This window comes from Pagrus major, chromosome 6 (assembly GCF_040436345.1).
Source record: "Pagrus major chromosome 6, Pma_NU_1.0".
Taxonomy (NCBI): Eukaryota; Metazoa; Chordata; class Actinopteri; order Spariformes; family Sparidae; genus Pagrus; species Pagrus major.
In genome coordinates, this window is record NC_133220.1 from 25,662,112 (window position 1) to 25,687,162 (window position 25,051).

Below are 25,051 nucleotides of genomic sequence, written 5' to 3' on the forward strand. Positions count from 1 at the left end.
TTTCCATCAAAGCTGCTCCTGTAGGCTATGTTTTTTATCTGTCTTCTGAACTGGCTCCCTTGTTCTTTTTTATTTTTTTTTAAATTTTTTTTTTATTTCCAGATATTTTCTTCAATATAATGGTACAATATCGACTAGAGAGAGGGAGAAAAAATAGCTAGCCCTCTGCAGATCTCCAAACATTCAAAACGCTTTAATGGGCCATGCTGATGTGATCAACCAATGACAAGAACGGCGGGGAAACACTACAGAGAGAGCGCCACTGGCAGCATGAATAGAGGCAGGCAACGTGCAGCAGGCAGGGAGGAGGGAGGTCCGAGGCCCGGGTAGGCTACGGGAAAACGAGGTAGAGGCGGAGCTTCTCTCCGAGCGTGTGTGCATGCATGTGTGTGTGTGTGCGTTTCCTCGCTTACCCCTCCTCCTTTTCAACCACCCCACCCCCACCTCTCCCCCCCCACCTCCTCTCCCTCCCCTCCCCTCCCCTCCCTGCCTCGGCTGCCCGCCCCTGAGTCTGGAGAGCAGCAGCAGCAGCAGCAGTGGAGCTTCACTGCCTCTCCTCGCCTCACAGTGCGGGAATATACCAGCGGAGAGCAGAATGGATACGGAAGGGAGCCAGAGCAGCCTGTCCTCCGGCACGGACAACTCCCCCCACGACCCCTGGTAACAGCCTCAGCCCGGCCGCCTGCCTTTCGCTCGCCTTCTCGGCCCGGTTTGAGTTCACCTTGGACTTTAGTTGAGTTCAGTGCGGGAGCGGAGCCGCGCCGAGACAAAAGACAAGCACGCTGTGTGTGTATGTGTGTGTGTGTGTGTGTCTGTATGTGTGGGATGGATCCACTCAGCAGAGGAGACACAGACGCGCCGCCGCTTTCCGCCTGTTTTTCTCTCCCCCTCCTCTCTCCCCCTCTTGTTTGTTTATTTATCTCGCTTTTCCTCCAGAAGGCCACATCGCAACTTCTCCTCCATCATCTGGAAAATCCTCTCCTTTTTTTTTTCTCCCCTTCCTCTAGGGGATTATAACGGCCCGACTGGCCGATTGGTGACTTCGCAACATGGCCGATGCTTTTCTCCTTACTTTATTGATGCAATATTACACATGATTCTCCTCTCATTTACCCCCCCCTCCCTCCCCACCTCCTCTCCAATGTTATTCTGTGTGACTTACGGCTTGTATTTCTTCTCATTCAGCAAAATGTTCATCGGGGGTCTGAGTTGGCAGACAACACAAGGTGAGCTGTCCCGCACGCTACTTTAATAAGTCTGAATGAAAGCCTCCTGTTTCCCTCTCTGGCTCCATAATATATGCCATATTACCCGCGAGGCTTCCTGAAGTTTAAGGGGGGGGGGACACTGTAAATAGTTCAACCAAAGCCTCCTATTCAATAAGGATCAGCTCTTAGGATTTAGACTTGCCGAGACGCAGGGAGATTAACACGGGAAATGCATGCACGTTCAACGACTTTGTCTGCCTCTGTGCGCACAGAAGGGCATTTAAAGCAAAAGTCATCGATTATCGAGCGTTGTAGCACAAGTTGGGCTCGCGTCGATGCCCGCGCTCGTGTGTGTGTTGTTTTCCTTATTGTCGCGCTCCGATGAATCCATTCATTTATTTTAAGAGCGCAGGCTGGTGCGTGAATACAGTTTGTTCTTGTTGCGATGGCCCGTGTTATTATCCCGCTGCTGCTGCCGCCGCTGCCTCTGCTGCTGTGTCAAAACAGCAATCGTCACCAAGTGTAGCTTTGTTTGTGGTCCGCAGGGCCTAATGGGCCATTATGCTGAATGGCCAGATAGCCCCCGTGCACAATCTCTGGAGGACTGGAGGGACACAAACACAACGTGGTCCGCCCCGACCCCCATTGTCTCTCTCCAGCCACTGCCAGCAGCACATCACCTCCTCACCTACCTACCTACCAACCGGGGCCTTGTAGGGAAAGTCACCTCTGCTTTGATATGTGTTTAACCACTGTTCCCCCCATTGCTGTCTCCCCGCAGAGGGCTTGAAGGAGTACTTCTGTAAATTTGGCGAGGTGAAGGAGTGTATGGTGATGCGGGATCCCGTTACCAAGCGGTCGAGGTAAGAAGGAGGCGTGTGCGCTCCGCCGTCCTATCACTGGATGCCTCACGCTCTGCCATGCTTTTTTCCATGAGACTTGTTTTTAAGGTGAAGTGAGTTTGCGTTTTGATTTTTTTTTTTGTTTTAAATACAACTTGTATATGTTCTCGTCTCTTTTTCAGGGGGTTTGGGTTTGTAACATACGCAGAACAAGCCGGTGTGGAGAAGGTTTTGGCGCAAAACAGACACGAGTTGGACTCCAAAACGGTGAGTAGAGGAGCAGGACCCTGCCACTGACTTGTCTTGGGTAACTTTTCTCATTCTGTGTCGCATGTTTTTCCCCCCTTCAGTGCTTTTTTTTTTTTTTTTTTTGCCTCCAACCGTATGGCTTGTAAGGTTGGGGAGTGTTGCCCCCCTCCTCCGTCCTCCTCCTCCTCCTCTCTCTGCTCATTTCCCCCTCCAAATCCCGGTTCAGGGCGCCAACATGAAAGCGTTCTTTCTTGGTCTTCATTGCCATGGTTACCTGGGGACCTGAATGGGGTAGGAGCCCCTGCAAAAACCCTCAAAGGGTTTATGCAGAGGGCTTGCAAGTTTGCTCTTCATAGAAAATAACTGCACCCTTTCTCTAATGGCAGCAGAGGAGCGGGGAGGAAAAGAAAGTTTGAGGGGAGGAAACAGTTGTGGCAGTGGTTCCCAAACTGGTGTCAGGGGGGGAAGCCTGTGAGGTCCAAATGAGTCTGAATTTAAATATTGATGCTGTGGTTTGTTTTTACAACTACTGCGATCAGGGGGTTTCTCTGTGATTTCCCCTCCTACACAGCCGACACATGAAATTTCAAATGTGGGTAATTGGGACAAATCAGTCACCAAATAGAGGCCAGAGCTCACGTTATGCTCGCGTTCAGTTGCATGGGCTCCCTGCGGCTCGGCCGTTTAGTGGGATTCAAGGCTGCTGAGTCAGATTTAAATATCTATGAAGGTGTGAATGTCGCTGTCTTGGTCATGTAGATCGGCCGTAGAGATGGGCGACTGACTGGGTGTGTCTTCGTCAGTTGCTGGCATTTCCTAACCACACACATACATACATAGGCCTCCACACACACACACACACACACACACACCCACACAATAGGATCATTTGAGAGTGAAAATCGGTGGCACAGAAAGGCAGCCGAGCCCAGGGGTGGAGAAAGGTAGAGTTGGTTAGTTGTTGGAGCAAGCCTGTTGCCATGGGGGACGCCGGCCACAGGAGACAGTCCTGTAACTTGCACAGCCTGATGGGATTTATGTCTCCATAACAACTTCTCGGCTATTTTGCATTAACTTAAGACACCAGGCTCGGTTGGGTAGCAGAGCCCTAACACACACAGATAATGTTACGTCATGACAGACCTTTACACTTGGTTTGTGTGTCTTCTGTTGCAGCTTTAAAGATTTGGATCTTTCTGCACAGTTGCTTAATTTTTATTACAAAATAAGTACTGCTGCTGGTAATCTGTCAAGTTTTTTCATTTAGCTTGAGTGTGAGTTCTTAGAAACTGAAAAGTGTTACTTGGTGAGTCATATTACCTATTAAAACTAGGTACAGCCAGAGCCTTTGAGAGCCGGACCATGTGTGTGTGTGCATGTGTGTGTGTGATGTGAACATTAGTTTGGAGGCAGAAGCCTTTGGAAGCTCAGCCTGGCAGGCCACTGGTGGTGGGGTTAGGCGTTGCCCTATTATAAACCAAAATACAGCACAAGGCTAAACAATAATAATTATAATGCCCCACTCAAATGCAGCTTTGGTTGCTCAGGTTGTTGTGGCAGCAGTCTGCAGGGGAAGCGCGCCGTGGTGCCATTTATCCAACCAGGCGGTTTAAACACGGGTATGGTTGCCATTTTGTCATTCCATTTTGGAAACAGGAGCCCGTGATTGTTTTTTCCTTCCGCGTGCGTTTACAAACCTCTCAGGTTTGTGAGGGCTGTGTCGTTAAAGGCAGCAGCAACTTCGACTGTGTTTTTTGTTGCTTACAGCCTAATTCCACGACGATACGTAAAATACCACTGACGCAAAATGAGCGAATGTTGTGCAGCAGCAAAACGGCTCATTTGGAGCTCCAACCACTGTATTAGGCAACACAGTTTCCCATTTTGGGTGTTGTAAATAATTGTAAAATCGAAGGTAGCTTAAAGCCAACTATGGGTCAAATTCCACAGTGTTGGACTGAATATTTGTAATAACTAGCAGAGGTGCAATCATTAGTGGATCAGTCAGTAGAAAGAAAAATGACTCGCTGTTTGTTTTGTCGACACAAAAAAATGTCAAACATTAGCTGTTCCCGCTCCTTAAATGTGAGGATTTGTTGCTTTACTTTGTCATTTATGATAATAAATCTTTTCTTTGGGTTTTGGACTGTTGGTTGGACAAAAGAAGTAATCTGAAGACATTTTATACTAAACAATGACTCGATTTATTGTGCTAGTAAATGGTTAGTTGCAGCCCTAAATTCTAGCGAAGCATTACGGTATCAACCTCTTGTCCAACATTTCCCACACCTTTGAATTATTTCTGCTATTTATTTATTCTTCTGTGTTCTCACACCTGGCCTCTTCTCCACTCCCTCTCTCCACATTTAGAGGAGAATAACTATTGTTTGATCAGCATGTGAGATGTGAGAAAGACATTCCTCCTTCTGGAATGAGGAAGAATATTCAACACTCTGATTTTTTTCCCCCTTTTTATGCTGAGCCTTTGGTTTGTGACGCGATACAAGACCTGAAGCAGGAAGACGAGGAAGGTGAATGAAAGGGATGTGAGAGAGCAGCAGGGTGCTGGGTGAGGTCACACATGGTGAGAAGTGAACTGCATTTGGTGGTGCAAGGTCCACACCGCTGGTTACATGTGGTATTAAACATTTACAGTTCTGTCATGTTCTGTATTGTTTCATCCAGCCTTAGAGAGCAAAAAGCCACCGACTGAATACTGTCAGTACCTGTGTGGCTGTAAATGTAAATGCAACAAATGAGAGAGTTGTCTGTTGCTTTTAGAGGGAGCTCTGTTGAGGTTGTTGTTTTGGTTGGAGGTTAGATTTCCTGTCGGGCCGAGTTTGGCCCGAGGGCAGTGGCGTGCTGTTGTGTTTCCCTGGACAGAGAAGAAGGGCACAACTGGTATTTGTTTTCTCTGAGAGATCCTTTACTGGAACCAGTTACGGGAAGAAGAAGAAGAGATGAGGCCAGATATTCTCCAAAACCGCCTATTCTTCACTCAGATTCGTGCAGGGTGATTTTAGTTTTCAGATGAGACAAAGGGTCATTTATGTAGAGTATGACATCAGATTTGTCAACACAAATTTGCGTCACGGAAACAGGTGAATAAGGTGATTATTGTGTATTTTTCTGGCCTGATGAGAAATTAACTTGTTTCTTTAGCCATATTCAGAGTGCATCAGTGAGTGCTTAGGATTTATGCATTCAGGGGTGATGTGTGATTACATATGTGTTATGTTTTTAAGGGTCGTATCCCAAAATGACCCCAAAAAGTGTAACACAACAAATATCATTACTTTTAAGGGGCACTATGTTGTTTTTTGAGAAGAAATTCAAACTCAGAACTGAAATGTTTACGATATTATTGAGGCAATAATAGAAACTCTGTATTAAACTGAATAAACGAGCTGTTCACAGCGGAAAATAAGGTCCCCAGAACACCGTTTGAAGCTAGAAAGGTGGCAGGGTCCGCCAGATATAAACAAAGTGAAACAGTATGAAATTGTGTTGTCCTTCAAGGTCAGTTTGTTTATTACACTTTATTCAGTCATGAAAACAAAGACAGTTTGTTTATGTAGTTTGTTCAGGAATAAAAGAAAATCAGTCAATGTAGATCTTTCTCTTCTGATTAAAATGTCTTCCCTAAAACTACACCTGCACCTTTAAAAGATAAAGATGAAGGGAATGGCAAAAGTGAAGAATATACAGAAGATTCGTATTATCTTTTTGTTTTTTACACAAAGTAAACAGGTATGCCCTTTGCAAGTCTGTTTTAGTAGGTGGTAATTGCACGGCCGCCTGTGATTGTGCAGTCGTAGTCATCAGCAAGGTGCTAATGTAGCTGCTCTCTAACAACACATGTCAGCAGCAGCCTCTGTGGACCACTGGCACCACAGTCTGCCGTGCCCACTGGTCTAACTAACACCTGGTAAATGGAGAGTGGAGATGCTAGCACTGTAGCTCCTCGCTCCTGACTGGAGATTAGCTGTTAATGCTGACGTGGACAAAACTGGAGAGAGAGGGGGGGTGTGGAGAAGGTGGAGGAGAGAGAGAGAGAGAGAGTGGGAGGCCCAGCTCCCGTGCTGTAATTAGTATAGATCTGAAAAGCAACTAATCGGATTGAAGGAAACAAACTGGATTGGGCTTCCGAGGTCCATGCGCTGCGGCCTCAGATCCGGGGATAAAGCCTGGACCTGCTCTGAAGGTGGATCCAGGGTTCTCTCCACATGCTACATGTGCACAACCCCACCCCGCTACCACTACCACCACACACACCCGCCCTGGCGAAGCGCCTTCGCAGGGTAACAGGGATAGGGGTGGGGTTGGGTTGGGGGGTTGGGGGGGGGTCCTCATTAGTGAGCTTCGTTAACTAATTACTGTGCCATTGTTCAGCTGTGCAGATTGACCCTGCTGGCCTGAGCCCAAACCAAGTCTCTCCCTCTCACTCTGTGTGCATGCATTGACATGCCAGCTCCTTTTGTCTCCTCTTCTGTTTATAGCTTTTTGTTTAGCTTATATTGATTATATTGGCATAATGGGGCAGCCTGTGGTGCCTTTTTATCAGCGTGGGTGTTTGCCATTTTGTTGCAAGGATGTCTTGGCAGGTTGGCCAAAATGTGTCAGCTTTAATGTCTATATGCATGACGGGGATACACTTGTTGGATGAGGTGGATTAGGGTGAATATTTCATGTTTTCCTGCCTGTATATGTGTGTCACTTTGTATACATGTGTTGGTGTTTATGTTTGATGGTGCTCGTGAGTATATGTGCCTGTGGGGGTAGCACGGGAGCCCCAGTTCCTCTACGGGCCCATCTGTTTTGTACTCTTTGTCCTGTTAATTAATGAAATCAGAGGGGCTGCCTGCTGGGACGGCCCCACTGCACCGCTACACTGGACAGGCCCACTTTCTCATGGGCTGCCTCTGTTTTCCAAATGAATGCCTTCTCTTTCTCCCTGTGCTTTCTCATTTTCACACTCCCTTTCCTCTCACCCCTCCATCTATTGATCTGACGTTCTATTTTTTTTTTTTTTTTTGTTTTCCAGTTTGTAACACTGGTGGAAGCGCTGGGCCACGTGAGGTGACTATTGGTCGTAGATTAGTCTAGTCTTCAAAGCTAAACCACCTAAATCATATCGTAGGCTCTGCCGTCACTATGCTACATAGATATTGAGCGGAGGTTGGATGTCATGAAGCAGGATGTTAGTCAGACCATTTCACGAACACTCAGTCATAACTCTTCTGTGTCAGTCTGGGAAGAGCAACTTTTTTTCCTCCCTGAGACGTTACATTTCCAGCACTGTTCGAGGCTGCTGATTGGGACTGCTATATTGCAGAGCCACTTCTTAATGTCAAGCCTCTGAAGAGTTATTTCTGAGTGTTGCAAACGGTGACCTGGCTAAGTCATTTTACTTTTTGCTTTGTGGCCTATCTGTCTTCCTCGAGGCTAATCCGCCAGTCTGATAGATGCTTTAGTTTTTCATTTATTACAGCCTTCCTCTGAGTACAGCCAGATGTAGAAATTACATGTTAGATATATTCTGTTATTTCGCTGAAGTGGAATGATTTTTTAACAGCATGGCATGAATGTAGCCGTAGTAGCACTACTACAGATATTGCATTAGGCCTAACCTAGTCTAGTTGGTAACCTTCTGTATTTTAGGCTGTTTTTTCAGAGCTCTTGATCATCTGAAAGCTATGAAATAATTGGTGTTTTGACAATATGTGAAATATGGGCGGGAAAATGATGATATATACCAACTTGTATATTTGTAACCCGACTTTTCTCTACTGTCTACCGGTAGGGCTGTGCAATATGACCAAAATCATGATATGGGTCATTTCATATGCAGATAATGATACATATCACGATAAAGCACATTTTCTGTTAATTCGATGAATAAATAGTCAGATTTATATAGTATACAAATCGACTACACAGAAAAAAATTACTTCTTATTACACTTTAAAGGGGCACTATGTAGTTTTGACGATGAAATTCAAACTCAGAATTTGAGGTCAGTTTGTTTATTCAAACATGGAAACAAAGAGAGTTTGTTTAGGCATAGAAAAAATCAGCAAATGAATGAATTTTTCTCTTCTGATTAAAATTCCTTCCCCAAAACTACATAATGCACCTTTAAATTATATAACTGTCCAATAAAGGGGGATTACTCTTTTATTTTGAAGCTAGAAATAAAATTCAATTAAGTATGAAACAAAATACAAAATAAAAATGTAAAAAATAAAAATGAAAAACAGTCAAAGTACTGTTTTCTGGTCCGTTTTAGAAGTAGCTCCTCTTTTAGGTACGAGCTGCTTGTTTTGTCTTTGCTGGTAAGATTCCTGGTTGGAACGATCCTGTTCTGTGTCAGGTTCAGTCTCTTTCGTGTTGCCTTCATGCAAATTTCCTGCCCGCACCCGCGCTGTGCGGAAGAGCACAGAGAATTGTCCAAATGACAGAAAAAAATGCAATAAAGATTGTGATAAGCGACACAATATAAACGATAGAGCACAGTGTTTTGTATAGTCACACGATATATATCGTCATATCGCACAGCCCAGGTATCCTTCACTGTAAACTCTCTGATTACACTGACGTTTAACACGATTGTAGGATCAAGACGATGACACAGCAAGATTCGTCAGGTGCTTAATTTACTGAATGAGCCAAAAAATGAAGCGTCCAGTTAATAAACAATATTTCAATTGAACTTCACATTTTCTGATAGCCCACACTGGATTTCAAAAAATTGCCAGTGTTTCCAGCCGAGCCGGAGAGGAACTAGATCGTACAAAGACTGATTTTCAAAATCACCACATGCTGTTTAATAAATGAAAGGGCTGTTGGACATTAGTGTTTTTCAGCGTGTACAGATTGTTTTTGAGAATATTTCACCAACCACCTCACATTCTGTACACACTGGACGTGACTGCAGCCTCGTGTCAGATGTGAGGGCTGGTTTCTGACTGCTGTCATTGTCAACTCCTGGTCTGTGTCTCTGCCACATAATGGCCTCGGGGCAGCACCTGCCCTCTAGTCTTGACTAAAGCAGTTAAAGGCAGGTGGGCCGACCTGAACACGAGAGGCCGTTTACCTCTCAGCACTTTCAGTTAGGAGGAAACAGTGGACATGTTGCCTGAATTTTCTACCACTCCACACCAGATTTTGTAAAGTCTTCAGAAAAATGTATGAAAAAAAACGTTGCACAATATAATATGTTGTGATTCACAGGGCTGCACATGTCAAGTGCAATATCCAAAACGCAGAAGCAGCATTTTTTTTGATAAATGTAAAATGTGTGAAAAAAACAGCATTATAATGAAGTACTGTAGAGCTGCAGAGATGCCCTGACCCACTAAATGTTCTACAGATGTAGGAAAACGTGTTTGTTTGTTACAGACCTCAACAAACACACATCATCATAATAGATTCTTTTCAATGACAATGAAAATGGGGATGCAAAAATGATCATTCCCACTGAATCCTATCGTAAAAATAATCGCATTATGATTTTATTTCCCCTCGTGACTATCTACATTACTGCCTGTTGTAGTAGTCTTCTATTGTGGGTCTGTCATTGTGTTCTGCTTCAGAGGTCACTGCAGCTCTCCTTTTTATTACGTTTCTCCGCTTGTTGTATTTTTCTCATTAAATACATGGACAACAGGAATACAGGAGTGTTTCAGTAGTACAGATTCGCTAGTACTGCAAAGATTTAAACAGTGAGACATGCAGTATGTTGAGATGACTACATCTACAGCATTTGTGTCTTTTGCTCTCCTCAGCTGGTACAGTGTTGGTAATCCCACAGTATAAAGCCACATATCTGTAATGTAACATTAAGCACAGATCTGGTAAGAAATGCGGTGTTGTCATTGTTTGTGAGCGCGCTCTGTTGGCGCACTGCTGTTGCCGATAGTCGCCGGTGGCTTCGCGTGTCCTTGTCACCTTTGTCTTTTGTGCTCAGACCAGCTGGAGGTGACATGGCTCTCCTCGTCTTTTTGTCCCACTTCAAGGTGCAAAGTCCTTCTGCAATCCCTTCCAAGGACGCTGCAGCTGCATCTTAGTTACACAGCGCTGTGCTCTCGAAGCAGTGTTAAATCTGAGGTTCTTAAAGGTCCTCGTGGGATATTTCTGTCTGTAGATTTGTCATCAGAAGCAGGGCATTATCACAGGAAAGAGATGAAAGGATTGCTTGAATATTGGATGAACACCCTGCCCTGTATTGTGTGTATTATTCACATGATAAGTGCTTATTCCTGGCCATTTGATAGGCTCCTTTTAGTAGCCAATATCAATTCAATACCTCTGATAGCGGCCGTGTGAGACACAAGGGGTTTCGCTTCACACATCCAATTACTAGAACAAAGATGGAAGTCTAAGACCATAATACACCACAAGGTCCTGTGACCTAAAATCATCTCTCTCGTTGGCTTGAGTGAGAATAACACAAGATTCCTCGCAAATTTAAAATGCCAGGCCAGGCTTTGCATATTTAGCATTATTAAAGGCCAGCTCATTCAAAACTCATTTGCTTCTAATTTTATCTGTAACCTTGACCACTGCTGAGACATTCCACTTGGGAGAAATATGGATGCAGTCAAATCTGGCTAATCCAAAATGGAGGTTGTCTGGATTTGTGAGATTTAAAAAAAACATATATCCATCTGAAATGTATTCAGAATATTAAATGCTCATTTTGGATTCCAGACTGTCCTGCTCTGTCTAGTTCTGTAGCTAAGATGCATTTAGTTGTGTCAGTTTGTAAATGTACATATTCACGTCTCACTGTGTATTTTGTTCCCTGCCGCCTGTTTGTTTGGCTGGTGTGTTTGGATTTTTTGGGGCTTGCATAAACAAGGGTCTACTATACATACGCGCAGATTAGCATACGCTCTATTTTTGGACTTGCAGGCCTTCAGATTGGTTCAGACTTAGAGGCTCTGTGTTGTAACTTATTCTAGTTGGTTAACAGTGTGATAATTCATTGGCGCCCAGAGTGAAATTCAGTTTACACAAGCACAGGATCAGCTGCTGAACTACATATCCGGACATGGTCGAGATTTGGTGTCTTTGCTCAAAGAAACTTACGCTGGGGGAGGGGAGGGGATTTTAAAGGTGGGTGTTCTGTGCAAGAAGAGGTCTACCTCCCGGTCCAGGAAGAGACGGATCCATAACCTGAACCCTAAAGTGCTCTTTAGCAGCCCAAAAAGCACGTTTAACATTGTTTTAACAAATTGGTACTTTATTACTTTGATTCATTTCAATCATGTCTCTTATGAACATGATTTTGACGTGTTAAAATCTCACTTTTGCTGTAAAACATGGTCACGTATAATATCTGCTCTACATCTGTGATTGGTGTTGCAAATCTAAGAAATATATGTTATATTTGTTACCATGTAACACATCAATTGTGAAATATTTCCTTACATAATTTGATGCATGCATTTCCAATTTGGCACCTTCATTAAAGCCAAGTTTGTGAGGGTTACCACATCAATACTTTCCCACATTTTGCGCTTGATTAAAGGGGCTCAATGTAAAATTCTGCCTATTGAAGCCTGTGGACTATTTGTTTAAGTTGTTTGATGCTGCTGGACTTCTTTGTGAAGGACTCGGGTTGGATTTTTAATAATTTAAGTCGTTTTTCTTATTGTTCTTCTTCTATTGCTCTCCCTTGTCGCAGTGCCTCTCTCCACCCCGCTAACGGAGAGCAACAGTAGCTAATGTTATTTTAAAAATGGAGTCCGCTAACATAAACTTCAACAACATAGAACTTCCACAGAGCCTCTTTAAGGCCAGGAGGGGAAAAAAGTATTATTTTTGGTTGGGTCTGAGTCTCCACACAATGAGAAGCAAACCAAGCTTCAACAAAAGCTCACTTCTAATAGAATCCTCGAAATATCTGTAATAAAGTAGCGCCGGCCTATCACGATTTGCACAATTCATCACAACTGCAATCAAATCCACAATAGGATGTCTTTAAATGTGTACCTCATTTCAAGAAGAGGAATGTTTTTCCTCTACTTCAAAACTCATCTCAACTCGTCTCTCCCCTACAGATCGACCCAAAGGTGGCGTTCCCCCGCCGGGCTCAGCCTAAGGTGAGTGCACCCTGAAGGGGTTAACAGCAGGGAGGAGTAGTGATGATGTCATCTGTCGCCTCTCATCGCTCAGCCCTGGTTGGCTGGGATTAGAGTCAGGCAGTGACCAAAGAGGAGCGGCAATCCACTTGTCCATCTTGACACCGTGACCCCGTTCCCTGACCCCACCCAACCCCCCCAACCCGTCAGCAGCCAGCATCTTACACATGCACGCACACGCTCATTTATGTCCTGGCACACACATCGGTGAATGCCTATGCACAGTAGTCACCTGTATGCATGCACACACCTCCGAGCCCTAAATGTAGCAAACTTTCAGCTGAAGGGAAATCGGTTGAATGCTCAGAAGAGCTTTCAGAAAAGCTCTGAGATTAGATAAACACCAACAAACACAAGTCTCTTATCAACTGGCATCTACCCCCTGCCTAATGTGATTAGTGGTAAACGATGCCTTCTTCTTGTGCTGTGTTTCTAGCTGGTGACCAGGACAAAGAAGATCTTTGTCGGAGGACTGTCAGTCAATACCACCATTGAAGATGTGAAGCATTACTTCGACCAGTTTGGAAAGGTAAACTATACACAAATCTGGCATCTGTTTGTGTCCATCGGACCCTGTGATAAGCTCCTGTCTGTCAGATTCTCTAGTGCAGTGGTTCCCAATCTTTTGTGTCAGACCAACAGCCTGGTCAGATAAACTTAACCCTTCACCACCAGCCGCCCACAATCACTATACATATTTGTTCACATTGAATTGAGTTTAAACAGGATGTCATTTAACTAATAATGTTATAAAATCGAATATGATGCATCTGACAACAATATATACAGTTGACCGGTTTTGTTAAGTTTACATTTGTAATAGTGCGACTCTTGGAGTGGCAGAAGCTAGCAGACAAGATAATTACTTTTTGAAGCTTTATTTGAAGCTTTTTATTTCAACAGTGTTTTATTCTTTAGCCAACTATTTCAAAAATATATGAATAACTTAAAGCTAACTATTTCAATTGTTCATCAATTACTATTAGCTATTTCAGTAGTTTATCCATTGCTATAAGCTGTTTCAGTTTGTCTTTTGACTTACAATCACACAGTTCTTTAATTATTAGCTATTTCAACAATTTGTCCATTAGCTAACGTTACAACTGTTAAGTGCCTACTTTTAGCTAACTGTTTACTAACTACACATTTGAACCATTTGGCCTGCTATTAACTATTTTAATTGTTTAGCGATAAGCTAACGGTTTCAACTGTTAAGTCATTACTTTTAGCGAACTATTTCAACTGTGTATCCATTACTCTTGGCTATGTTATTTAGCCTATCTACTAGTTAACCATTTCAACTGGTTATCTATAACTCTAGGCTATCTATGTAATTCGTTACTTTTAGCTAGTGTGCACTATTTCAGCCATTTTACTTTTAGCTAAGTCAACCAAATATCCATTACATTTCAGCTAACTATTTAACCATTAACCACAACTTCAAGCTATCCATTTCAACGTCTGTGTCCATTACTATTAACTATTTCAGTAATCTGTTAATAACTAAATAGTCTATTTCAGTTTTATTGATAACTTTATAGCTATTCATCTATTAATTTAAGCTAATGTCAACTGTTTCACTATGCTTCTCCACACTCTTGCTAGTTGTCACACACTCAGTGGCAACTTTTGGTGTTAAAGCCGACTCAATATGTGGACATATATTTTAAATCAAATCAAGATTTCTATTTTATCAAATTACTTGAGCTACTGCGCAATCTTTCCACTTACCCCCCAGCAACTGCAGAAGTACCCCCCGGGGTACAATTACCCCTGGATGGGAACCACTGCTCTAATGGACTCTGTGCCTTTGATAGATTATATTAATCTACTGGCCCTATCCCTTTGACATCTTTCAGCTTCAGCTTGTTTTTCGCCTCTTGTTTTACTCCTTTCCCCATTTCATTTCACTTGAGGCACGGCAAAATGTTCAGAAAGTGCTAAAAATTTCAGAAAAGAAGTTGTGAGAAGTGAGAGGAAGAACTAGAAGGAAGGAAAAGAAGATGCTGTGTGGTCACTGACGGCCCGCTCTGCCAGCCACAGTGTTAGTTTGTTAGTTTATCCCTTTTGTTAGCTGGTTTGCTCTTTTTCCAATCGCATCTTAGTGTTTTTGGCCTGCTACATTTGTCCTGCTCTGCTCCTTTGAATGAAATTTGGTGAAAGGCAAACACATGCTGTGGAGACAGATGAGTGGCTGGGGAGAGGGAGGACAAAAAAAAAAAAAAAAAAACAGCGAGAGGAGGGGAGGAGGAGAGGGAGATGGCGGGGGACTGAAAGGGAAGAAGCAACCCCCCATGGAGAGAGAGGGAGGGGAACTCGGAAGGGTTGAAGGGCAGAGAAAAAGAGGAATGTTGAGATAGTGAGGAGGAAAAGTGACTGTGAAAGGGAAAAACAGCAATCTGATGGGCCATAAATGTATCAAAGAATCCACCATGCGTGAAATGTTTGGTTACTTTTTAGCTAACTACCACTTTGGGGGGTTTGGGAGTGTGTTTGAGTCGAGTTCAGGCTCCTCAGTATTAACTAATCAAATGCAACAGCTGCTCCTGTAACAGCCCCCCCCTCCTCCACCTTACCCAAAATCAGTACCTCAGACACCAACTCCCCTCCCATCCCACATACACACACCCTGCTCCAGTCCCTCTCAGCTTGTTGCCGTGGTGACCTGCTTTTGCCCATTGTCCCGCTGTAATCCAGTGTTTTTTTGTTTCCTTTAAAAAAAATGTGTAAGAAGTGTGCATTTGCATGAATGGAAAGAGGGGTGTGTGTATATGTGTGTGTGTGCGCGCATGAAAGTGTGACATCGCCGCGGAGGGAGGCGAGCTTGCATACATTTGCACTGTAAGACTGTAAGACTCACAGCCAGTGATCCAGTTTCACAAACATTAAGTGTGTGTTTCTGCTGTTGGTGATCAGGAAAGAGTCTGAAAATGAACATGGCTTCAGGATGTCGGCCTAATGGGTTGGAAGAAATTAACAGCACGAACCTCCTTCTGCCTGATGTCTGGCTGCGTTTCCTCTCAGTTGGCCTCTGACTCATGTTTGGGCTATTAACATATCTTAGGTGCTGCTAGTTCAAATTTAAAATGACGCCTTCTAATTCTGGTGCCCGGATCCCGGTGGATTACGTGTGTGACCACCACACAGTTCGGCTCGTTGTAAGGTGCATGTTGTGACATGTGTCACGCTTCCTCCTGACTGTGCTTTATAAAATGGCAGCTCTGTGCCGAATCAGTTCTCCCTGGTGATCACAGACACTCATATCTAAGACAACACTCCCTCCGCAGGATGAGGGAATATTTGGACTGTTTGGACACGTGAGACCAAAGCTGTATCAAGGATAGCGCCAATCCCACAGTGCATTCCTGCTGAGCGGGAGGTATTTCTTGTTTATTATCTGAGCCTGGTTACAAGGTGCAGGTTAGGATGGAGTAGGACTCAGTGTCCTGTTTATTTTCATACTGTGGCACCGCCTCGCATAGGAAAACACAGAATGCACTATGCATTTTCTGCAACTCTTTGATACATGCTGTTGTTTGTTTTTTTGGCGCGCGCCTCTGAAAGCACACCTATACAAACTTCATTAGAGCCGACTGAAATGGAGGCTCGGTTGACACGTCAGGTGTTTTGGAGCAAACCGAGGAGTCAAAGGCAGATGTTAATGTGTGGTTTGAACAAATCTGAGCTCCTAGTGCTTAAATGTCCCCGGGCCTATAAGACCACAGCAGCCATGTTTGTGTGAGCCTGAATCCTGAGGTGGAGGTCTTGTAATCCCCCTCAACCTGGCGGAGAGCTGAGAGAACCTCCCTTCTTTTTTTTTTTGTCAAGCAGGGAAATGTGTTGCATTTAGGTAATTTGATAATTGGAATTTCAGGCGTTTCTGTCATACAGTCAATTATGTTTAATCCACGTGAAATCCCTGTTTTCACGCTTTTTATCCCTCTCTCGCTGCGCTGCGCACTTAAAACTACCTTACATGAAGAACTACCATCTAAACCCCTCCTCCTTTAAACTCCTCTGGAATCAAAAGAGAGAACAGGCCTGAGCAGAGGAAGGACTGGATAAGATGAAAAATGCAGCATGGACAGGGCAGACGGGAAAAGTTGGGACTCCACTCACCCATGTGAGCTGGCGATTAGGAGGCTTGACTGAACACTTTGTCTGCTGGCCTGTTTAGAGAGAGATGGCCGGAGAGAGAGGAGAGAATGAAAGAGGGAGATGTGAGGAGACAGAAGGGGAAAAAATGTGAATGCCACCTTTCATAATCTGGCAAATAGTGTAATGGACTTGTCAGCAAACGCTTGTTCTTCAGACAATAGCTGCACGCTTCACTAAAAACTGGATATTTTCGACTCTGCGCACGGGAAAAAAAGCTGCACATGATCTCAGGCGACCCTTGTTTTGGCGAATGTCAGAAACTTCATGAGAAAATGACCTTAACTTTTCTCCACTCTCTGCATGCGTGCGGACTGGTTAACAACTGAGCCGCTGCTAAGCCAATCTCAGACCCCCACAGCTATCCAATCAGATTGTCTTACAGCACCCTGGGCAGTGGACATCGGAGATCGTCTTCTTATTGGTTTTGGCAAGGGCAAGGGGCTGGTGTGCGACCACAGCATAAGCTCACACACGTGACAGAATACTTCTCAAGTCAGCACACCATTGTGTTCCAGTGGAGGACAATTAGATGAACCATATTAGCAGAGAATGTTATCTCCTTCCTGGCTTCAAATCTGGCTTCAGAGCAGCTCCCCGGCCTGGTAATGCTAACCACCGGTCATCTCTTCCAGAATAGACGTCGCTAATGCTAACAGGAGGGCTAGCTGTGCGTGTAACTCTACTCTTATGATAACATGTTGGCTTGCAGCTGTCTACTTACTGTCCTGTTCCCTGGCTCTCTCTGCTGTGTCATTGAGTTTGGACGACCGGAAGGGTGGAAGGCAGGCATGAGGGGAGAGGAGAGGAGGTGGTGGGAGGAGGAGGAGGAGGAGGAGGAGGGGGGTGTAAAAACTGAATGAAGGACAGAAAGAGGAGGGGGTGCTCTGTGTGTGTGTGAGCTATATGTTGATAAGGATGAGAGCTGAAAGGGTCAGGGAGGTGGTGGATGCAACCTTGATCCTATCTTTATTCATCATTTGGGAGGGAAAATCTGAAAATGTGCCACTTTTAGAGGCACAGGCGTGATCTCAATCAGAGCAGAAGACGCTCTGGAGGTGTTTTTCATCTGAGGTAAAGGTTAGAAATCGGATGGCCTCGTCATCCAGAGGCCTCCGCCACTCATGTTACACTGGTTTGAGTTTCAGTGCTCGGTGCCTCATGAAAATAGCCATGTAGTCATAATCCACATGTGTCGCCATGTGATGAAGGAAGGCCGTGTCGCAGGTTTTTTGTGAATGCTGCCGCCGCGGTGGTTTTTGCAGGTAAAGGACAGAAAACACAAAATTTCCACAGTGATCCCAGGCCTCGGCTGCCCTCTCCTCATGCCGTCAGAGCTCGAGCCGAAGCTGCTAACTTTCCTGCCAGTGAAGGACAAGTGAGAGAGGGAGGGAGGGAGGGAGGATAGAGGGTGAAAAGGGGGAGGAGGAGGAGGAGGAGGAGGAGGAATATGAATAGGGCAGTGGAGTGAGTGCAAAAAGGAAAGTTGAAAAAAAAGGAGAATAAAAGGAGAGCGTGTTGACAAAGACCCCAGTTCACTTTGTTCTACCCTCTCTGCTCTGAAACGTTGGTTGACAGAATTTCTATCCTCCGTCAAAACTTTGTTTCTCTATCAGCCCCATTATTCGTCACTGTTTCCCTTTCTCTCCTCTTCTGTCACATGCTAACTCTCCCTCTCTCTTTTTCTCCCGTCTCTCCATTCTATTCATTGAAATTAGTCGAGGAGGGGTGTGGGGGGGGGGGGGGCAAGTTCTTCTAATTGAAATTCTTTACAGGGTCTCCATGGGAATAGTAAACTTTGTGGAGAGGGGAAAGAAAGACAGCGAGGGTGAACGAATGAAAGGGGAAAGAAAAGAGAGCGAGAGAGCAGTTTGTGAGAACTCGGGAGAAAGACAGACAGAGCAAAGAATGGGAAAGAATTTCCTCCAGCGCCTCGCGAACGGGAAGCGTTCACTTCTTTTTCACCTTGATAGATTGCATTTCATTTTATTTTTACACAGCGTCCACCCCCTCCCTCCCTCCCTCTCCCTCCCTCCCTCTCTGCCTTCCCCATCACTCTCTTCCTTTCTCCCCCTCTCATGCTTTTCTTTTTCTTTTCTCCTTCGTCACCTGTCACCCCTCCCTCCCTCCCTCCCCTCCGCCCTCTCCATCTGTTTTCCCCTCTTACTCCAATGCTAAAGAGGGACAATGGCACCCCATGCTGTGTAATGATGTGTGTGTGTGTATGTCCAAGCTCATCCACTCTTTGCTTTGTTCTCACAGGTCGACGATGCCATGCTAATGTTCGACAAAACAACCAACAGACACAGAGGTACGTAACCAGAGTCAGGATTCGCACACGCACATCATGTTAACGTGTGTCGACATACACCTACAGACACGTTCTCATAAGTGTAAGGGGGGATATCACACTCTTTTGTCTCTCCGCCGCTCCCTCTATCATCTATCTCTGTCCTCTCCCAGCTCGTTAGAAGTGCAGCGCCCGCTGAGGGTCATGATACGGGGTCAGGTGGTTACAGGCCAGGGTGTAACTTAATGAGACAAGTGAGAGAAGAGGGAGAGGGAGAGGAGGAGGGCGGAGATGGAGAGATTGGATGTGATAATTGGTAGTAGAAGACAGTAAATCTGGGCGCAGCTTTCGCTGAACCACACCCCAGAGCTGCTGCTCCTGGATGCCAACAGCTGATTGACAGGCGGGCCTGACGTAGGCAGCTCCTTGTGTTAGAAATAGCCGGTGATGGTCGTATTATATCCACTCATAGGTGACCTGTTTTTAAAAGTTTCTGGGATGTTGAATCAGGAAAATGTTTTTGAAAATATACTCTTTGAGGAGAACTGTTGAAATGGAAAATTCTGTGTTTTTACAACATTTTTTTTTAATATAACTGACGAGAGCTTCATGTCTTTGTGACAGAGCGGTAGCGCAGAATGTAACTAGAATGGCACTCAGCAGAGCGAATACCTCGAATGCGAATAAAGGCCGAGGGCCAACAGTGCCCTTTATTCACTTCAGATTGTACTCTCTTAAAGATACCAGCCACCTAAAAACAGCTGATTTATTGTCATCCAGATCCATGCATTATAATCTGACAAATTACCAAAATGTTGAAAAACTCTCGCAATGTTAAGGAAAGTGAGAAGTAATCCGGGTCTGCGTCAAAAGTGAAAGGGGTCTCTTCTGGGCTGAAACCTATTCTCTGTCCAGTTTTCGTGGAAATCCGTTCAGTAGTTTTTGTGTGATCCTGCTGACAAACCAACCAACAAACAATCAGACACGGTGAAAACATAACCTCCTCGGGGAAGGGACAAACAGGGATGTCAAGTGTTGGAAAAAGAGTGTGTTTGTGTGTCTTCCAGGTTTTGGCTTTGTTACCTTTGAGAATGAAGATGTGGTGGAAAAAGTGTGTGAGATCCACTTCCATGAGATCAACAACAAAATGGTACGCATGTCACACTAACAGAACTAAAACTCCTTTAAGGAAGAAATCTCCAATGTATGTTTGGTTTATGTCACATAGTTATTTTTTACTGAGCTTGTTAATGAACACTGGCTTCCTGTATCTTAGGTCGAGTGTAAGAAAGCCCAGCCCAAGGAGGTGATGACGCCGACAGGCTCAGCCAGAGGCCGCTCCAGAGTGATGCCTTACGGGATGGATGCCTTCATGCTGGGAATCGGCATGCTGGGTAAGATCCAGAATCAAATATATACACTTAACCAGAAACATGTGTGAATACAGTGTATGTACATATACACATGCCTAATCTAGCAGCCACTGAGGGGTCTCTTTAAAGGTTTACTCCATAAGCAGTGGGTGTTGTGCTTTAGAGCAGAAGCTTAACACAACATAAACACTGACTGTAATGACAGTTTTATCAGATATGTTTTAGGTTAAGTGTGATAAATTTAAGGGCATTTTCACATGAAGAAGAATATTCTACATCTAACAATATTTCTAAATGTCAGAAAACTTTGTTGGATATTTGAATGTTATATCCAGAAACTAAATATCTGTCACCAGCTCCACCTTTAGATCTCATTTAATCTTAGTCGAGTGCAGTTTAGTGCTCTTTATCTTTTTCTGCAATATAAAACTAAACACCCCCCAAGTGAACAGTGTCTTCCACGGGTCCTTACATGTAATATTTCTTGACTTTAAAATATTAAAGATAAAATAATCCTGTTGCCTCGAACTAAAGCTGGTGTTTTAATTTGGTTGATATTATTCTCTGAGCTGATTCTCACATGCAAACCTCCAGTGAATGAGGCTCTGATGTATCATAAATTTAGAGGTCACAGTCTGAAGGGCGATACAGTTTTACACACTGGAGTAAAATCTCTCATTGAGAAAACAAACTGAGAGTGGCATGTGCCATTTATGGTTGTTTGGCTCCCTCTACTGGACATTTGAATTTTACAGTATCGGTCGTCGATTGCTCATTAGGCCTGGTTTAGTTGTAATTACTCGATGATGACCCAGACCCTTAAAGAAATACAGAACAAAATGTATTTATTGTGTATAATTTAAACGCCCAAGCAAACATCCATAATATGTCTTAAAACAGTTTAAGTTATGGTGCAGAATTAATCAACACTTCTGTAAATGTGCTACTCAAGTCGATTTTATTTGAACCTTTTTAGAGTCAGGGTTGCAGACCAGACAAGCACCTGTCTGTTTGGTTCTCAGGCAGTAACAATGAGGATGGTGTTTTTGTTGTACTCACTGTTCAGGCTTAAGTGTTGTGCAGGACGCTTGTGCCCAGCTCGTCACAGAGTGACAAATACGACATAATAATGACGTTGACATGAAGTGCTGCTGCCTCTGTAGTCGGACTGTTCCTGATATGTTGGAGATATGACAAGATGTGACATTACACATTTTGAATACTTTGCATACTGGCTGCACCAGAGCAGATGTAAATACTTGAGTGGAGACTGGTTAGATAAGAACCTTTCCAGCAGGCAAACAATTAGAAAAATACTCAACACAATTTACCAGAGTGACAACTATAAAATTGCTTCTTTTGTCCAACCAACAGTCCAAAATGGCAAATTTGTGACTTTCTTGCATAAAAAAGACTGTAATGATGGATTTATTAGCAGAATAGTTGGCAACTAACTTTCTTTTGATTGACTTATTGATTAATCAACATAGCGTTTTAGCTATTTAGTGTTTGGTGTCTCTGTGGTTAACACATTTTAATGTCAAAGAGTTGATCAACCTTCTGAAATTATCATAAAGTTTGGCATATTTATGTCTTCACATCTTTATTCAGCCAGGTTAACTGAACTGATTATTCTCTCTTTCTAACAGGCTACCCGGGCTTCCAGACTACTACCTACACCAGCCGCAGTTACTCCGGCATTGCTCCTGGTTACACTTACCAGTTCCCAGGTAAGTCCATGTACATCCCGGCGTTAGAGGGGTGAGAAGAACGGTTAAAGGGTGCAGTCTGTAGCATGTAGATGATGTACAAATGAAATGTATACAAACTACAAGAGCACATACACACATATTCACACTTATTCTTAATTTGAGCAGAGTGGCTGCTTGTAGAGTTAAGATTGTGTTTCTAAAATGTCTTTGCAAAACCTCCTCCCTCTCTAAAATATCTCCTCACGTCTTGTCTTTTATTTGCCCGCGTTCCCTTTATATTCTTCTGTGTTTATTTATCTGCTTATGTAACCCCCTTTCATTTGCCCGTACCGCCCCTCCTTTTCCTTTTTGCTCCGACCTTCCTGTCTGTCCCCACAGTAGATTTTTTAACTTCCACGCTAGCCTTCTGCCGTGGCTAAATGTCTCTGTGTATGTGGCTTTGTAGCGTGGCCGGTGGATGGTGACTGTACTTACAAAGCGCTCTCTCTTGACCTTCTCTGTTTCTAGAATTCCATTTAGAGAGGACCCCCCTCCTGACATCATCCCACCCCCCTGAGCTGGCAGGTCAGTGGCTCCTCACCTAGAGAACAAATAATAACTGTTCAGCAGCAGTGAGTGAAACTGCTGGCAAGAAAGTGCATTTCACTAAATGTAACCTGACTATTCCTTTGATGAGAATAGTCAGGTAGTTTACCGGAACAAGGGACCATTTTACTGTGGTGGTAAAATGGGGCAAAAATGACAACAAGCTCTGTATCTTCCAGTCAAATGTTGCTGTGAAAATGCATCTTTAGAGAGTGTGTGATCCTGTTAGCCCACAAATAATCCTTTAAACTTACAATGAGCTTTACTGTCTGTGAATCCTGTGCCTCATCTTGCTGTCCTCCTGAACGGCGCTAAAACTGCTAGCAAAGTTTTGTCTTAGAGATATTTGCAAAGCAACTGAGAGAACTTGGTAAAAATTACAATTAAGTAGGTTTTTACTGACTTCCCTCTAAATTCTCTCAGAGTTAGTGTTAAAAATGCTTTGTGAATTACTCTTGGACCAAAAATGTAGTGTAGAAATGTTAGACCTAAAGTTAAGGACTAATACTCTCCTTATTTTAAAGAGTTTCTCCCAGCTCCCTACTTAGGAGCTATTTTTAGCCTCAGGATGTTTAGTGAATACATCTACAAGCAGCTCCTGCAGCTCTTTCTACGCTGCCATCTAGTGGCGCTGAGTTGTACTTGCATCTTTACTTGGAGACGTCATCCTCCACATTTTTACCATGAGCAATATTTTAGTCTAAATTCAGATTTTATTGGATGTTATAACACTGATACAGTTGGTTTGGGATTTTGCGTCTTCCACCAGTTGGATTTAGATCGGATGGCAGGTGTTTGAGCAGATGTCAGATCAGCTGACGCTGAGCGGTGGATTGTTACTTATGATCTGATATGAGAGCGATCCACAATAACACCATGTTTGTAACCCTCAGCCATTCCCCTGACTGCATATGGACCAATGGCAGCAGCCGCAGCAGCAGCAGTAGTTAGAGGTACGTGTGCGTGTAAGAAAAGGACTGTGTGTTCATACTTGTATGCTTGCCCGAGGTAGAATGTGTGAACAATGTCCTGCGTGGACAAATAAAAGAATATTTTTAGACGTGTGTGTGTGTTAATGTGTGTGTGTGAGCGTGTGTGAAGCCCGGAGTGTCGAAGCCTGACTCGTCTCCTCTCCTGTCTCACAGGCTCCACCCCTTCACGCACAGCTGGTTTCCTGGGAACCAGCAGCCCTGGACCAATGGCTGACCTGTATGCTGCAGCCAATCAGGACTCAGGAGTCAGCAGCTACATCAGCGCCGCTAGCCCCGCCCCTAGCACAGGGTTCGGCCACGGTCTAGGGGTAGGTCACACACGCACATACTTGAGTACATGCATGGATGCACATATTATCCACAGAGCTAACAGAGAGTGTGTCCTCTCTTGTGTCCTCAGGGTCCTCTGATTGCTACTGCGTTCACTAATGGCTACCACTGAGACAGCTCAGGTTACTGAAGACGGGAGGGCTTCTCCTCTGCTGACGAGCCAATCGAAATGCTGGCTGCCCACTGATGGCACAAACCTGATTGGCCGGCCACAGGCTCTACCGGGCTCTCCTGGCTCCCTGTGGCTCCACCCACCGACTGAATATCTTTTTAAATCCTGAACTCTGTTTTGCTGTACTAATCTCACTTCAAACATAACGTCCCCGTCTTCTCCTTTTTTGTCCTCATGTAGTCTAATAACTAGATCCCCCTCCCTCCATCCGTTATCCTTTATTTCTCTTTTGAAGCTGAGACAAGAAAACTGCGAAAAACAAAAAAAAAATCTCTGAGGAAACACTTGTCATCTTTGACAAAGACACAGAGGACTATTTTGAGTTTTTTTATTATTATTATTATTTTATTTCAATGTGATATGTCGTTTCATCATGAAATCCTTCAAAGCTGTTACTGATGTGAACAGAGAGAGAAAAAGCCGTGCGAGATGGGTCTTTGTCCGAAAAACCATTTTTAACTAAGGAAGAACAAACACAACAAAGTCCGTTTTTTAACTCGAGCATCACGGAAACACGAAAAAAAGCTAAAATGTATATTTTGGTAGTCTTTAAAAACAAAACCTTTGTAATATTGTTATTAATATTGACATAATAATGATAATCTGTAAGGTATTTTATTCTGTAATTGGTTTTAAAGCAATGTTTTTATGTCTTCCTGTAAGATATTGTACATAATCGTTGGGGTGTGGGGGGGGTGGAGGGGTTACTGAACCGGCTGGCATGTCATTGGTTGGTTTGGAAAGGGTTAACAGCAATTTGACTGGATGTCATCTACTACTATGTGTGGTCATCTCACTACTTTGATCAGTATGCATATGGTATATGTGTACGTTGCTGACCAGTCCGCTCCGGCGATGCTCCGGCGACGCTTCAGCGCAGAGCTGTCGTCGATAGCTGTCGAGAAATAAAACTTCCGGGAGTCCGTCTGGCGTACTCGTTCAGTTTAACAGTTTTGTTACGAAGTCGTCACTTTGCTTCTTGAAAAAGCAACTTT

The 25,051-nt window shown here is 44.0% G+C and overlaps 1 protein-coding gene across 1 annotated transcript; it reads left to right on the top strand.

The window, feature by feature from the left end:
• Window positions 1-595: 595 nt before the first annotated feature.
• Window positions 596-24,552, top strand: LOC140998312 (RNA-binding protein Musashi homolog 1-like). The gene is made up of 14 exons (XM_073468570.1): window positions 596-660; window positions 1,186-1,226; window positions 1,990-2,071; window positions 2,233-2,317; window positions 12,367-12,408; window positions 12,884-12,976; window positions 18,865-18,913; window positions 19,960-20,042; window positions 20,169-20,286; window positions 21,915-21,995; window positions 22,485-22,541; window positions 23,456-23,515; window positions 23,708-23,862; window positions 23,955-24,552. Exons 1-14 carry the CDS (start codon window positions 596-598, stop codon window positions 23,994-23,996), a joined length of 1,053 nt encoding a protein of 350 aa, XP_073324671.1. The 3' UTR covers window positions 23,997-24,552.
• The last annotated feature ends 499 nt before the right edge of the window (window positions 24,553-25,051 follow it).